At 35.5% G+C, this 14539-nt stretch overlaps 1 protein-coding gene across 2 annotated transcripts in view; it reads left to right on the top strand.

Moving 5' to 3' along the window:
* LOC133211660 (transcription factor RFX3-like) overlaps positions 1-6432 on the top strand; it is a 72882-nt gene extending 66450 nt beyond the window's left edge. For both annotated transcript variants that reach the window (XM_061352224.1, XM_061352223.1), the window contains 2 exons: positions 2351-2393; positions 3226-6432. In XM_061352224.1, the coding sequence (XP_061208208.1) occupies positions 2351-2393; positions 3226-3467 (285 nt within the window). In that variant the 3' untranslated portion in view covers positions 3468-6432. The remainder of the gene's footprint in view (positions 1-2350; positions 2394-3225) is intronic.
* The last annotated feature ends 8107 nt before the right edge of the window (positions 6433-14539 follow it).

Raw genomic sequence — 14539 nt, 5'->3', positions numbered from 1 at the left:
TTTGAGAAAGGGCAGTAAACACCAGACAGGCACAGGAGGAGGGAAAAAAAAGAGTAAGAAACAGCAGAGGGAACATCAAGGTCAGAGCAGTAGGAGATGATCCATGATGGAGCAGATATTCCCTGCAGCCTGTGGATAACCTCCAGAACAGAGGGATATTCCCAAAGGAACTGCAGCCTGTGGAGAACCAGAGGAAAAGTGAGAAGGAAGGAGCGCAGAGAAAAAATGCTATGTACTGACCACAAGGCCTCGCTGAAGGGATTGAGTGTAACTTGCAACAGTAACATAGGGGGAATAGAGGTGCTTGGAGTGAAGTTGAGCCTGGGAAAGGGGGAAGAAAGATGTTTTCCTGAAGTGTTTAAATGTTTTGTTCTTTTTTTGCTTCCCACTACTCAAATCAGCAATTAAATATTTATTTTAATTGGCAATAAATTAAATTCCCCATGTTTTGTTGCCTGTGACAGCAATTGGTAAGTGATCTCCCTGTCTTCATTCATGAGCTTTCTCACTCCGGTTCTTCCTATTTGCTCCACCATCCCTCTGGACAGGGGGTGGGGAAGTAAGCGAACGGCTAGATGAGTGCTTGGTGTTAACCAGGGCCAACTGACAACATGCATGAAATGAAAGTAGCACAGAAGTACTTGCAGGATTGGACATTGCATATTTTCATGCTTATATTTCAATAAACAGAGCAAAAGTCTTAATTCAGAAATGCTGTGTCTTATATGAGCCCATTGTATTTGCAAACTGAAGCTTATGTCAGACCTCTTTTTTACAGTAGCCCACCTAACTGGTAATTTTGTGTGAGTTGCTTGAGAATTCACATTATCTTCGGAGTTATCATCAAGGATCAGTGCTTTTAAAGTGGTAGAAAATGGATAGATGTGAACATACAATTCTATGTGCTTTTTCATAGAGATGGGAAGTCTTGACTTAATTTGTAGTTTGATATGGCATGCTTTAGAAAAAATAAATGACTGTTTCTGATTAGGTATTTGATTAAACACTGCCATTACATTTATAACAAAGTATTGCAAAAGTGTAGTATCTCTATGATTATTTTTTCTTGACAGATATGGTATAGGTTAAATGTAATGGTTTTGGTGCACTGTGGGACTTCCTATAATGTTTGGCAAATTTAAGATGGATATGATCTTAGAGGGAAATTATGCAATCTAAAGCTTTGAGAGGTGAGAGGATAACAGGGAAGAGGACATAAATATTCATTCAATCTATGGCTTCTTGTGTTTCTCCGCATTTACTGACTGTGGATGAAATATAATAGGAAAGACTTAGGCTAGTTTGACAAACACTTGAAGCCAGTATAAAATGGCTTTGCAGCTTAGAAAAGCACTCTGTCTCCTCCTCTCTCATCCCCTTAGCTTTGGACATTGATGCTGGCACAAGTACTCAGTCAGTCCTGTGGTTAACTGGATCAGAGAATTTATCCTGTGCAAAATAACCCCATTAAAATGGTGGGGTTTTCCTTGGGTCAGTTCTGTCATGTGCTTCTTTGCACAGCCATGTGAACACTTAAGGCAAAAGGATGGGTATGGGGAGGCGAGGAGGGAGTATGTGTGAGGGAACCTGGAAGGATAGGGCTGCTGCTACTTATGCTGGTTTAGTGTTCACTGAGGTTTTATCTTTCCATATTTCTGAAAAGGACTGAATCAAGTATGGTTAGAAATATATTTATCTAAATATTGTACTCCTTTCGTATGAGATTCACCCATCAAATTATGCTCTGCTGCTTCTCATTGAAGAGAAGGGTAGATGACTAACACAAGGAAAGGGAGAAAGGAAGGTTGCATTTACTTGTGAGCAATTTTTCACTTTATTTGAGCAAGTAAACTAGAATGCACTGTAATAACCATAAGCCCTATTTTCAGTGGTGCCACTTATTTACTTTGTATATAGTTTTGCTACACTATAACTGCCTTTAGTGAGTCACCTTCTCAGAGGAACTTTTAAAGGAGCTTTCCATTAAAATATTGCAGTTTAAAAATGGACACTAGTCATATTTTCCAGCATTCTACATAAGAAATATCTCACTCAAAGCAACAAAGGACTTGACATAAGTCACCCAAAAAAGCAAAATCATTTGCTCAAGTTTATATTCCATGGTTTTAATTGCTGAGCATTTTTTATTTTAATGTTAATTTCCTTAATATGAACATGAATATGATGGGATGGAAAATGAACTGGTATACTATGGTTGTGACTGCAGTCACATGCATGTACTTTCATACTAGCCACAAAACATTGGAGCATAGTAGTGGCTTCATCATAGGTAATCTAAGGTTGTGTTTGTGTAGGACTGTGTCCACACTTTTTATTATTTATTTTGCAGTTTGGTGATTTAAATTCTATATCCCCTGGAAATATGGCTAAAGGTAAGCAGTAAAATCTCTCAAATGTACAGTTTTATGTAGAACTAGTGTTTCTCTTGGAGCAAAATAAGTTCTTATTTTTTGAAAACACAGGAAAGCAGAATCTAAATCTGTGTCACGATTTATGTGTATATAACTATTATATGGGTACAATATGCTATACATGATATATAGTATACAATGACTAAATACTCTAGGTTCTTAATAGGAAATCTTTTTTAAAATGCTTATTGTTTGCACAATAAATTTTCAAAATTTCACCCAGAATTTAGCTGTATATCCTGGTGAGAGAGTTGAAGGGGATGGACAGTTGGAAAAAGAAAGATATGATGAGAATATACATATATTGACATTTGTAGTGAATTAGGAGTCTGAGAAGTGAAGATGGAGAAATTGTGTCCAAGCACTAACCAAATAGCTTGCTAATTGTTACTGAAGGATATAGTAAGAAATGAGGTTTTGTCCTCTTTGTAGATTAAAGGCTTAGTTTGTTCTCCATTCTTACGCTGGTTGTATGATTTGGAGCAAGTCAACCTCTCTTCATTTCACTTTCATTTCATTTTCAGTAAAATGGGATAACATTAGAGAGGGTTCATTATCCTATTTATCTGTAGCATTTATTGACTTTTCCCAGTAAAATGTTGATCTTTCAGTTTCTATTTTATGCGTTTGCTATACTTCCTTGTGTTTTCATATTTCATATTATTTGCAAAATGAAGACATTCGTGTTTAGATTTTTCCTTTTGTGCTATATTTTCTTGTTTGTTTTGGTTTTGCTTTGTTGTTTGGTTGATTTTTTTTTAGTGTTGTTGTTTGGTTTTTTTTTTTTGTGCAGATGATGGCAGTGAAGTTGAAAGTGAAATAGAAGAAGAGCTGGATGAAAATGGAGAGCCACAAGCCAAGAGGGAGAAAACAGAACTAAACCAGGCATTTCAGGTGGGCTCTATGCAGCAGCCAGTGCTTGAGAGTGGAGTAGAGCAGAGCCTCCTGAACCCACTTCATAATGAGCACACTGTTACAAATTCTCAGACTATCAGACAGTGCAGTGCTACTGGAAATGCATATACTGCAGTGTAATATTGAAGTGCCCACCCAATTACATTAGCACTGTTAATGCTGGACATAAAGGGGGGAGGGGAATAGGTCTGCAAGTTGACTTATCAAATTTTAGCTGTGCTGAACATTACCTTTTATTGCAGTTCTGAAATGAAATGGGTGCATGCATTTTGCCGGATGTTTAAAACAAATTTCTAAGCAAAATAATTCTGCATTGGTTACTTGGTATTGAGTTTTCCTAGTTTTGAGTGTCAAGGAAGACTTTTGCAAAGCTTGTAATGTTAATGCTTTTGTCCTCCTAAAATTTAAATAACTTCTTTTTCATAATTTTAAAATATTTTAATGATGTTAACTATTTGTCATAATGATTTAATATACATAGGTTTTTAATTAGATGCACTTCTGTGAAATATTAAAATAAATACTTTGACTTATACTGGGGGCATACTCATTTGACAGCAGATGTATCAAGTTTGTTATAAAACGTCCTTTTCATTGAACAGAACTAGAAGACACTATTTTGATGAAATTGTTAGCATTCATGAGGTATTTTTATCATACTGTTGGAGGGTTGGGAAGATCTACTGTTTTCTTTCCCTAAGGAAGAAGTGTTTTCTCTGTATTTACAAATGCAGAATGAGTGGTAGTATTGTAACAATGTGGTAATTTTTACATTGCAGACATACCTAATTATTTGATCACCATGTAAACAATACAAGCTTCTTTTAAAATCAACAGCTCCAGATTTTATTTGCATGCCAGTTCCCCTGTTTTTTGAGAGTGCTGATGCTATATTTGAGACCGCTGCACAGATGTTACTGGTTGTTGAGTGGTACTGTAGTTGATAGAAACTGAACCAGAAGATTATGCTGGACATGCAGGAAAAACTCCTTTTGGATGAATTTCTTCTATTCCAGGTCTTTTCCTACTACTAGTTCAATCTGATGCTTTCATAAATGACAATTTATAGAATGTAAGGAATGTAGCAACCTGCATCATTTTCTTTTCAAAATATATTTCCTGATTATTAAAGTAAACTTAATTTTATTACAAAAAAAAAAAAATAAGGTAGTGTAACTGGCACACCTAACTTGTACTTATTCCCAATTGCATTGAATTTGAATAGGTGGCTAGATGGACCATTGCCATTTAAGAATGTACATCAGGGATCATTGTACCTCGGCTATTACATGGTGCCTTAAATAGAACTGAAGCTAAGATTTAGTATTTTTTGTTATTCTTAATAACTCTTGAAATTTATTCAACAAGGTGTGCCTGTCACTTTCAAATTTCCTAAGTATTAAGGGCAGGTTACATAGTCTTCAAAGAAATAAAAGGGGGTTTATTATTAAGTGATTTTAATATCCCTCTTAAAATTAATAATAAAATTATTGTTTTGTTTGTTTCTAGCTGAATTTCACTTTATTACAAATAAAATTTGCTTGGGAACTTGAAAAGCAAAACTAGCTTTAATACCAACTTCAAATGTTGTTAACAAAGTAAATGGACCCTAGTCATAAGCATGGCTATGTATTTTTAAACCCTTGTCAGCTTTTAATTTTAAGAAGTCTCGGTAAGCTAGCAGGTACATAATGCAGCATATATTTTCAATTTCTGTATGTGGTAGAGTGTCAGCCTTATGCTATGTTTTAATGATTGCATCTTATAGTGGTAGTTCATACAGTCCATATTAATTGACATTAAACATCTCTGATTTTTTCAAGCATTTTCATTATTTTTAAAAAAGATGAATGGATTTGCTAAGCTAAAATAGTGAAAATAAATAATTAAAAGCAAAAAAGTGAAGGAGAGAATAAAATAAAAATCTATTTTATAGAAAGCACTGTTTAAAGAAATTTAGGAAGTTTCTTTTTTTTATGTAGTGCAACTGTGGACTGATATTTTTTTTTTTAAGTCATATATACCAAATGGGTGAACACCATGTGAAATGAAAAGGTGCATTTTTAGCAAAGAAATTTGTTGCTACATCTTTCAGATGCTCCAGGAATGGTTACAGATCAACTAAGACATCCTAACATTTTTTGAGGTACAAAATTATTTGTAAATTGCTTAGCAAAATTTGGAGGCCAACCCATCCTGCTCCATTCTATGTAGGCAACATTACTACTGATGTCAGCAGTTGTTGTTTGTCTTGGCAAATATTGCAAATGAAGTTTATACTCATTTATCTCTAAAGTCACCTGTGCAATGAATCCTCATAGATTTTGTTCTCACAAATATCACTGCATCTTGCTTTTTTCCCTTAGAAATCAGCATCCATCACAAAAATCCTAAAAATATCCCTATGATAAATATTTCTACCTTTTATTGTGCATTATAAGATTTTAACAAGTAAACTAAAATGAAATATTCAGCATTTTTCATTTTGAACATAGGGTGTTCTATGATGTAATGATGGTCTGTATTGCCTGGTTTCAAATTTTGTGATGACAAAAATTAAATGCTTTCTTATCATTGCCATTTTTTGGTAGAATGTTGGATTTGTTGTTGCTAAGAGGAAAGTATGGTCGTAACATGTAAATCTAGATTGCTAAGAAGACGTGGGACCTGAATATCTTTTGATTGATATTTTGAATAGTTGATCACCGTTCATGTAGTGCAAAAATAAAACAAAATATGTGCATACAAAGATAGAAGCTATATCATGTATTTTAATAGCAGTTATCAAAACAAATTGGAATTATCCCTGATTCAGATAATGGGAGTTTGTATTTCTATACTTATCGACTGATTATTCTCTCACATTTTTAAGCAATATTTTCCCCACTTTAGCAAAAATGTGAAAGATTTAAGTTGCTATAAGCTGATGTGTATACTTACAGGTATGAGATTTTTGTGCTTTGCTTTTAAATTTACTGCAATTTTGATCAAACATACACATATGAGACCAATTTACACACCTTTTATATTATCAGTAAGTTATTGTTAATGATTTAAGAGCAAAAATATGGATACCTCGGTCTAAATTATGTAGTGTGTAGTATGTGGCTGAATTGCTACTCTGAAGCTCGCTTAACTGTTTTAGAGCTCTAAAGAGCTGTAGTAAGCATCTACTGGATAGACATAATAAGCTAAGGGCTCATATGATGTGTGGATTTTACATGACCTTGATGTGAAATTAAAAAGAATTATTTTAGAGACAATTCCCATATTAGTGGCAGAATAGGTATTGTTAAATTACTTTTTCAAAACACAGGGCCCTATTTTCTCAAGTTCTATAGTTATGAAAAGTTGTTGGTACATTTTCATATTTCTCATTGTAAGCCAGTTAAAAAACAAACAAACCACCTCTTTTCAGTTATCTATTTCTGTGGTTTATTATTGCACTATAGCATGCTTTGTGCACCTCCTTTTTTAAATGTTCCATTAAAATATTTGGAGAATATTCTTCAAATTGTTTACTTGCAAAATGATGATGTAAAGCATTTCTGTCTTTATTTCACAAATGTGTAAAAAAATGTGCTGGTGTAATGTCACTGAGGAATGTATAGGTCTGTAAAACATTTTAATTTAAACTGAAACATTTTTAAATGTCTGAAACACTGCTTCTGTTCGAAATATTTTCTATGAGGGAAGACCTGACCCGAAATATTTGTGGTTCTCACCAAATTATATCAGCATTGCTTAGAAAAACATTTATATTACAGCTACATTGCAATCTAACTTAATTCATAGAGTGGTTTTGCAAAATAATTACCTTTTATAGTAATGAAAAAGAATTGGTAAAAATTTAACTTTTTTAATAATGTAAGTATTTTTGGTACTTCATGTAACAGTGATATCAGAGTTTAAACAATTCAATTGAGAGATCAGTATAAATTTCTGAAAATCGCATCCTTGTCTGTAGAACTGGAAAACTATCATGTCTGTGGTTTAAAAACAGGTCAATTAATGTTATTCTAGTATCTTTGCTACTTTGGTGACAAAAAAGAAAAACAAACAAACAAAAACAAAAAAGCCAAACCAGGAGTAGAAGCATAAACACAAAATTATTAGTTTTAGCATTAGGAAATTAATGGAATGCCTTACATCAACCCTTTGATCATTGTAAGGATACACTTCTTGGGTAATTTACTTAGACCACTGAAAATATTTTCTACATTTAAATAACTGATTGTCTTGTAGATTATTATTTTTTTTTAATTTCTAAGTCAAATACTTGCATACTAGAAAAAATATTTTGTTCCAGAAGGCTCAATAGATTTAGGCTAAGTTACTCAATGCCATCAACATGCTGTCTGGTGCAAAACACTACTTCTGCTATTTTGTTTTCATAATTGATAAATATCTGGAGAAATCAAATATTTGACAGACATAAGCTGTTTACTTTAGATGCCTTTACAAGATGGAGGTTTAGGAAAAAAATGTGCTATTTTGAATATCTCTTCAGGTCAATATTAAAATACTCTAATACTGTAAATGAAAAATTTAATAAATAAAGCCAAAATTGCTTAGTTAACAAGAGAATGAATTTTACCAAACCTTTGGTATGTTTGCAATCAAATTTTCTGCAGTCTATCTGATAAATAAACAACAAAAAAAGGACATTGCTGTATTCATATTACTTTTAACATTCAGTCACTGTTATATGAACTAATGGAAAGGCAGAGGTACATCCTCTACAAGGATGCACTTTGGATGATTCTTATTATCAGAATTTAGAAAGAAAAAAGCAAAACCCAAACACCTAGAAATTGCACATGCCTTCTGCTGTGTTGAAGAAGTCCTTTGTTCTTACAAGCAGCACTTACCAGAACAAGGGAGCAAGTTCAGAAGCAAGTTGTTGAAAATTATAGATATAAATACCACCATACTGAGCTTTTCTACTGGTTCCTGGCAGTAGCAATGAGCAATACTAGGTACAGATGTAGTTATTCAAATCTAATTGAGTGAAAAAAAAAAGTCTCATTACACTGTTTAGTGAAATTGATGGCTTGGCTTTGCGAGTGAAGATTTGGGAAGGGCTTTACCCACGCTTACTACAAGCACAATGACCAAGGGCATGTGGGATAGGCAAATCAGGTTAAAAGGATGCTTAGTCAATCAGGAAGTGTCCGACCAGGACCGTCAACTCCTGGGTCAATCTTAAGCAACCCATGCCCTGGACCGCCCGCATGCATGGTTGGATCTGCAGCTTCCAATGCACCTTGTCACCTGCCATTTCGACCCTCGCCTGTCCATACGGAGAAGTGAGAGTAAGCCCTTCCAGCTTGCACAGATCTGGCCCCACCCTTTACACCTGAGGTTTAACTGCTGCGGTCATATGACTGAACACCTAGACGTTTAATGTTGTGCTGTTATGTCATTGGTTGCTTGAGACTGACCCAGGAGATAACAGTATTGCTCAGAATATGTGGGTAAAGCCCTTCCTGAATCTTCGCTAGCGAAGACAAGCCTTCCTCATAGGAGAAGGAAAACTTCTATTTTCAAACCGGAGTAGATGGAGATCATCTAGCCTTGTAAGGTCTTCCAATTAAGAGAAGAACACTCTTACAAAACCTACGACCTGAGGACTTTTCTGTCACCGTCCTAGCTAGTTAGTGAAATTACATCAGTAGTATACTGCAAGTAAGTTGTAAAGATTTTTAGTCAGTTAATGCAAGTTCATGAATAATAAAAATGGAATACTCAAAGGGTTTAAATTTAACAACACTTTTATCCATAATTTATTGTAAATGCTTCCCAGTTTGCATGCCTTGAACATTGCTGCTAGTGATTTTATATGCTAGCAGAACTGAGTTTAATATACTCATTTCACTTAAGAAATAATAAAAGCCACTTACAAAGTGACTGCCTAGTTTTAGTTTGAGGAAAATATGGCTTTTGTTTGATCATTTAAGCTCTTTTGGTTTATTCTGATTTAGTCTTCTTTTTTTTTTTTTAATAAACAAATAAACCCAGCAATTAAAATGTTGGGATTGGAAGCCCTGAGTAATTAAACTTTTGGTAAGAATTGTTGCTGTAAATTGATCATAAAGGCTGAAATTCATTGTAGAGAAGAAAGTCCATAACAAGACTATGAGCATCAAAATGACCCTCAGTTAAATCAGGGAAATGCCCCTCGAGTGCCTCCTTGATTGTGGTGCAAACGTCTTGCAAAAATGTTCAGCACTGGGTGAACTTTAAAATGATAAATATTTTAAAAGTATTATGACTACAAATGGACGATGTCACCTTGATTGGTGTTTACTAGGAACCAAACCCAGTATCTTTTGACTCGTTGATATCAACAGGAGGCCTTTTTTTCTTTTGGCTTGTTGTTTGTTGGTTTTTTGGTTTGTTTTTGTTGTTTTGGTTTTTTTGGGGGGGTGGGGTTGGGGTTTTGGGGGTTGGTTTTGGGTTTTTTTTGACACAAAGAATACTAAAGTGTTCCTAAATACATTGTTGAAGTGATTGCTTTGCATTTAAAAATTAAATACATTAAATATATTAAAGTAACCCAATAAAGTAATTTTAAAATGACAGAAAAATATAATTTTATATACCAAAGCAAGTTTCTCAACTGGAAATTTGAATTTACAGTAATAACCAATGAGGCTATTGAATAAACTTTGAGTGCCTTTCAAACACTTGGGAAATTTTGCTTCAAGTGGTAAACTGTAATTAGGTTAATTCTGAAGCTTGCCAATCAATAATTCTGTCATCACTCAGGGCTTTCTTACCTTCTAGGAAACTCACTTGGTTCCATTTATTTTCTACTGTATTTTCTTTCAAGTGCCATCTTTTAAATTTCACTTCGTAAGTGGCAGATTACATTACTCAGTCCCAAAGGCAAGAAATGTAATAATACTAAGAGAAATTAAACTTTTGTTTTCCTCTTTACTACATACATTATGTAAATTAAGAAAGCAACTTTTTGTAGACTGCACATGTGAAAATGCAATGCTGTTTTACAGGTTTTAAATTAGTTGAAAACGCTTTTTAATTATTTAAGTAAAACATCTTTACAGAGTAATTTGATAGGTTTTTTGTATGTTGTATTTGATTTTGTAAATATGTATTTCCTGATGTGTGTGGGGGGGTTGTTTTGGGGTTTTTTTTTGTGAGAAGTGCTAAATCTTTTAGTATCTTATGTCCTCTCAAAATTAGAAGGAGCTAAATAATAGTTGGTGGGCAATTTGTATTGTGTACTGTATGTGATCTAGGAAACTTTTATAATTATAAAAACCTATATTAACTTTTAGTGTGTTGTTTGAAAATAAGGACTGGAACATACTAAAGACAGTAGGATTTTTCTGAATATTTCAGATGTGAACTCAGGCTAGTTTTCTTGTGTTTTTCAAAACAAAATTGTGTATTGTCTTCTGAAATAAATAAATTTGTTTTCTCATGCAAACATCTGAGATTTGAATTGTTTTGGGGTTTAGCTAATTAAATATTTTAGATTGTAATGCTATTGATTTTGAAAGAAAAATTATTTCAACATCTACCTTTTAAATAAGACAGTTGATATTTATGTAGCAGTATTAGGAATAAAAAAACTAACACTGAGTGTTTCTCAGACTGCAAGAGACTATTAATTGAAGTGTCAACTTGATCAAATAGTTGTTCCTGCTTCCGATTACTGCAGAATATATGTTAATTTAAATATTAAGGATAATTTTCCATTCTAAATTTAGTTATCTAAAATAGGGTTGTTAAGAGCAAGAAGACTTTGGCATCTGGACTTTGGTGCTGTTAATGTATGAACACCAAAGCCTAGTACTGCAAGTTTTGCTTTGGCAAAATTGTGAAAATATTTTCAGCATTAAATTCTTTTAGCGTACCTAATCTGAAAACAAAGAATAAAGTCTCTATCATATCAAGCGATGTTTCCTATGGATTTCTAATGTGCGTTCCAGACAGTGTGTTTTGCATCTAAAATTGTAGAACGCTATTTTAATTGGAGAAGACCCACCAAGTAACAGAATGCTAGAACATGAAAGTGAGATTGGAATATCAGGATCAAAAGAGGTATTTCATATAAAGCTTGGAAAAAAAGATAGTAAAGATGCCTTCCAGAGCTTGAATTTATTTTGTTTGGGAAGTTCAGTTTATGAGCATTGTAGTCCCACAGTTGCCTATCTCATAAAGTTTATTTCAACTAAGTTCCAAAAGCTTATTACCAATACAGTACTGGCTCCTGCAATGAATCCTAGAAGACAAGACTATAAATCTTTATACCCTGATGACAAGCCAGATTTATGTTTACAAAATCCTCCTAATTGGTTTGAAGACTGAGACTTCCTGTCCTAGCTGGTGCTTTCGTTGAGATTGAGTGGGTTTAGTCCCAGCACACACCTGGTAGAGAAGGAGCTGTAAAAAACATCCTTCATCCTGACTGACAGTAGTTGGTCATATTAGATTCTTTTCCAGAGAAAAAAAATAATATTCAGGATTCAGCCTCTGTTACTGTTAGTATTAATTAAAATAGCTTAATCATTTAAATAATAAATGGAACTGTAGTTCAACCTTCCCACAATGCTGTAATATAGACCCCATAGCATACAAAATGGTGGAAATTCAGGGAAATGTAAGGTATTGTAAGAAGACAGGAGAATAAGATGGGTTACACATCAAAATACCATTTTATTACTTCTGCAAGGTTATTTTTCTGCACAGTGTTGATATTGTGAAGTATGTTACCATGACAATTCTATATCAAGTTATCTTAAATGAATTTAATTTGCCTCAAGTCAGGCAATCACTCCTAATTTGTACAAAGTCACAACAATCCGAACTGTGTCAAAAGTCATCACAAATATAAAGACAATCATTATTCCACAGAGGAATCAAGGCAATCAAACTTTTATCCATTTTGGGCACTGTTACTGCTATGCCAAAGAGTTGCTGAGTTGATTTGATGCTGTTCAAGATTTCACTAAATACCATTGTATGCATTCCTCCCTAATAACTGGATTAACATAGTATTAAAAAAGAAAACAAAATAAAATAACTTGACCACAATGTGGTGCTGTTGACAGTTTATTCTGAACACTTCTATGGAACAGAACTGGAGTTCTGCACTGATACTTGGGGTTCTTCCTCCCCAGGTGCAGTACCCTACACTTGCCCTTGTTGAACCTCATCAGGTTTTTCTCTGCCCAGTTCTCCAGCCTATCAAGGTCCTGCTGAATGGGAGCACAGCCTTCAGGTGTATCAGCCACTGCCCCCAGCTTCATATCATCAGCAAACATGCTGAGGGTGCACTCTAGCCCTTCATCCAGGTCACTGCTAAGCAAATTGTAAAAGACCAGACCCAGCATTGGTCCCTGGGTAACGCCACTGACTACAGGCCTCCAACTGGATTCTACTCTGCTCATAACGACCCTCTGAGCTCTGCCATTAAGTCAGTTTTCAATCCACCTCTCTGTCCACGCTCCTAACAGACATTTCCTGAGTTTACCTACGAGGATGTTATGGGACACAGTGTCAAAAGCCTTGCTGAAGTCAAGGTAGGTTACATCTACTGTTCTTCCCTTTTCGACCCATCCTGCCATGTCATCATAGAAGGCTATCACATTGGTCAAGCATGATTTCCCCTTCATGAATCCATGCTGACTCCTCCTGATGACCTTCTTCACTTCTACATGCTTGGTGATGACCTCCAGAATGACCTGTTCCATCACCTTTCCAGAGATGGAGGTGAGGCTGACTGGCCTCCAGTTTCTCGGGTCCTTCTTCTTGACCTTTTTGTGCATGGGAGTAACACTGGCCTTCCTCCAGTCATCGGGCACCTCTCCCTTACTCTATGATTTTTCGAAAGTGATGGAGAGTGGCAGGACAACAACATCTGCCAGCTCCCTCAGCACCTGTGGGTGTATCCCATCACAGCCCATAGATTTGTGGGTGTTTCCCAACCGGCAACTCAAAACCATGCAGCCGCTTGCTCTCTCACCCCATTTCTTCCTCCCCGCAATCCTATAGGGATGGGGAGGAGAATTGAAAGAATGTAATTCCCATGGGCTGGGGCAAGAACAGTCCAGTAACTAAGGTATAATACAAAACCACTACTTCTACCACCAATGATAATAATGGTAAGGGAAATAACAAGGGGAGAGAATACAATTTCTCACCACCCACCAACCGATACCCAGCTTGACTTTAGCAGCAATCTGGGCCTTCTGGGTAACTCCTCCCATTTTATATACTGGGCATGATGTGCTGTGGTATGGAATACCCCTTTGTCTAGTTTGGGTCAGTTGTCCTGTCTCTGCTTTCTCTCGGTTTCCCATGCCCCTTCTCCCAGGCAGACAATGAGGCTGAAGAAGTCCTTGATCGGAGTAAACATTACTCAGCAACAACTAAAAGCATCAGTGTGTTATCAGTATTGTTCTCAGGCTAAAGTTGAAAGACATAGTACTGCATCAGCTACTAAGAAGGACAAAAATGACTGCCATAGCTGATCCCATGACAGTGTAGTACAAATCCAGTCTGCTTCCAAGACTGATACTGAGATTAAAAAATATATGCCTTGTGGCAATTTCCCAAGATCCTAAGTATAACTCTGTTATCAGTACAATGAAACGTTCATTAGGTATCTTTAAGTCTATAGAGTCATCAACATCCAGATAACATAAATGAAATGGCATCAAGGGAAGACTCCAACAAATTCCTTGTAATGAAAGTGTTATCCAGATGTGAAATCATGGCCTGCTGCTTACTCTTGAACACGCAAATGTTTTCCCCTATTGTTGCATCATCATAAAACCCCTTTAAATATTATTACTTGTCCTGGGTTCAGCTGTAGCAATTATTTTTCTCCTTCTTAGTATCTGGTGCAGTGCTGTGGTTTTTACTTTACCCTGAGAACAGCGCTGATAACACTGATGTTTTTAGTTGTTGCTAAATAATGTTTGCTCTGATCAAGGACTTTTCAGTCTCATGCTCTGCCAGTGAGGAGGGGCACAGGAAGCCAGGAGGAAGCAGAGACAGGACACCTGACCCAAACTAGCTAAAGGGGTATTCCATACCACAGAGCATCATGCCCAGTATATAAACTGGGGGGATTTACCTGGAAGGACAGATTGCTGCTCTGGTCGGGCTGGGTATCAGTCGGTGGGTGGTGAGCAATTGTATTGTGCATCACTTCT

The sequence above is a fragment of the Neopsephotus bourkii genome, unplaced genomic scaffold, assembly GCF_033783945.1.
Source record: "Neopsephotus bourkii isolate Nb327-2 ecotype Australia unplaced genomic scaffold, CSIRO-AGI_Nbou_v1 NB_639, whole genome shotgun sequence".
In the NCBI taxonomy this organism is placed as follows: domain Eukaryota; kingdom Metazoa; phylum Chordata; class Aves; order Psittaciformes; family Psittacidae; genus Neopsephotus; species Neopsephotus bourkii.
The sequence above is the reverse complement of the archived record's forward strand: the minus strand, read 5'-3'. Positions and strand labels throughout refer to the sequence as shown.